At 47.0% G+C, this 2333-nt stretch overlaps 1 protein-coding gene across 10 annotated transcripts in view; it reads right to left on the bottom strand.

The window, feature by feature from the left end:
• Window positions 1-712: 712 nt before the first annotated feature.
• Window positions 713-2333, bottom strand: part of pde4dip (phosphodiesterase 4D interacting protein) — an 83386-nt gene continuing 81765 nt past the window's right edge. For 9 of the 10 annotated variants that reach the window (XM_070554383.1, XM_070554381.1, XM_070554382.1 and 6 more), the window contains 3 exons: window positions 1544-1590; window positions 1399-1465; window positions 713-1036 (listed from right to left, as the gene is read on the bottom strand). In XM_070554383.1, coding sequence (XP_070410484.1) covers window positions 933-1036; window positions 1399-1465; window positions 1544-1590 — 218 coding nt within the window. In that variant the 3' untranslated portion in view covers window positions 713-932. The remainder of the gene's footprint in view (window positions 1037-1398; window positions 1466-1543; window positions 1591-2333) is intronic. The other variant, XM_070554379.1, reaches the window with a different exon arrangement.

Below are 2333 nucleotides of genomic sequence, written 5' to 3'. Positions count from 1 at the left end.
TTGTAGTCCTGGACTCATTTTCACACAACACCTAAACTATCGTTCCCCTGTTAGAAAATAAGCGCGTTCTTGATATCCAAATGCGTTTAAAATTCACGTACATCATATATGAAATCCTTGGTACAAAACAAGCGGAATAAGAAAATATTGTTTTTAGCCCCGATGACTTGCGTTCCTTTTATCATTCTTTTGGGGACCCGTGGGCCGGAAGTAGGTGGGCGTGGCTTAGGCTCCCTATTGCACTCCAATTCTGAACGTGGTGGTTTTCAAGCTAACCTCAATAAATAAAAGAGTCCTACCAAAATAAAAGCAGATAGATCTCCTATCTAAGGGCCCAATGGTGTTATGATTGTCTTTCTGTGTAAACATGGATCAAAGTTCTCCTAGACACCCCTCCCCCAACAAAACCTGGAATTTAGTCCTTTTGCGGACTAAAGCAGAAATCTGGAGATTTTTTAATCTGGCGGCAAATCAACAGGCTGACAAATCCCACCTTCATGTTCATGCAGGAAGCAACGCCTCTCATTCATGAACACACTCTCTCTCTCTCTCTCTGTTTTAGAGCTAAAGCTCACACACACACACACACAAATATATATATATATATACATATATATATATATATATATGTATATATACATATATATATATATATATGTATATATACATATATATATATACATATATATATACATATACATATATATGAGAGAGAGAGACCCCAGCTCTGATTGGTTGGAGGAGAAGCACAGCAGCAGATAAAACTGGCTGTAAAATGGAACCGGCGTTCTTGAGTCCAGCTGGTAATCTGGATTTAATCTGGAGCAAACATCGACTTTGTCTCACATCAACAACTAAAGCCTGCCCAGGCTCAGGTCCCTGGCTCCAACAGAGAGAACACAGGTCAGGGATCGCCATGTCTTGAGCTACAGTCAGCCCACTTGCAGGGGGCGCTGGAGGAGCGCTGAGGAGGAGGACCTCAGGACACTCCGACCAGAAGACGAGGCGGGTTGCAGGAAGTCTCTTGAGTTTTCACCTGAAACAGAAAACAGGTGGGTGTGGAGCGTCATCCTGGAACGCTGGGCATCATTTTAGTGACACGACTCAGAAGAGCTGAGAGGATCCAAACTGTTGGGAAGGTTTTCAACATGGGAACGCCGTTAAGGTGAAGCTGTTATTCCGCACTGATCTACAACAACCAATAAAACACATCATCTAGCATTCCAGGTCCCAAACGGGTCCAGTCGGAGCGCTGTGCGTGTGTGTGTGTGTGTGTGTGTGTGCGTGCGTGCGTGCGTGCGTGTGTGTGTGTGTGTGTGAAACACGAGTCAAGTTATTCACGCGTTAACACAACTAACCGGTTAGTAGGGTCAGAGCTCAGCAGAACCGGGACGGTACCTTTCAGAGGGTGGGGGTGGGGGTAGCACAGAGGAAAAGAGAGGGAGGAGATCCTGAGTTTGTTCTCCTGAGGAAACCCAACGATCAGAGGGGAGGAGGAACCGAACACAAGAACGGCCCATTCAGAACCAGAAGCAGAACTCACCTGCAGGTTGGTCTTTGCTTTCTTCAACACGTCCCGAGTTCTCGACACTGAAAGCAGAAATAAACCGGTTCGTCATCGTTTAGAACCTCAGGATGGAGCGGTAATGGAGTCAGGTCTAGACCAGGACCAGGACCGGGACCGGGACTGGGACCTGGACCAGTACCAGTACCAGTACCAGGACCCGGACCAGGACCAGGACCAGGTAAAAAGTTGTGATTTGTACGGGTTTTTGCACAAATTGGTGATAAAATGTGATCGAGTCTTTGTCTCAGTGAAAATAGACGATCGCAGTCCGCATGAAACCACAAGTAAGAGTTTGTCTCCGTGCTTCAACAGAACACAGCGTGTAACGGTCCACCGCGCAGGAGGAAAAGTGTGTGAACGCCTGGATTTAGCAGCTGGTTGAACCTCCTTTAGAAGCGGCGGATCAGACCGTCAGGAGGCGTTCCCGACCGTTCCTCTCTACAGAACCGTTTCGGGTCAACTGTGTTCTTGGCACGTCTGATGTGAACCATCACAGCATCTAAACGGGGGGAGGTCAGGGGCCTCGTTCAAACGTTTCTAGAAGTATTCCTAATTTCCTTCCAATGAGCTTTTCGTAGCATTGGGAAAGGCCAACCAGGTCATTTGTCCGCTGTAACGTCAGAGGTCACCAGACGTTGCATCATCACTGTGTGCTCGTCACATCCAGACACACACTGTCTGTAAGCTTGCACCAGAAGGTAGCCATGTTCAATCCTTCTCTGAGGCATGATATTAGTACGAAACGATCGGACGCATCTCAAACAAA

This window comes from Nothobranchius furzeri, chromosome 8, assembly GCF_043380555.1.
Source record: "Nothobranchius furzeri strain GRZ-AD chromosome 8, NfurGRZ-RIMD1, whole genome shotgun sequence".
Lineage (NCBI taxonomy): Eukaryota > Metazoa > Chordata > Actinopteri > Cyprinodontiformes > Nothobranchiidae > Nothobranchius > Nothobranchius furzeri.
The sequence above is the reverse complement of the archived record's forward strand: the minus strand, read 5'-3'. Positions and strand labels throughout refer to the sequence as shown.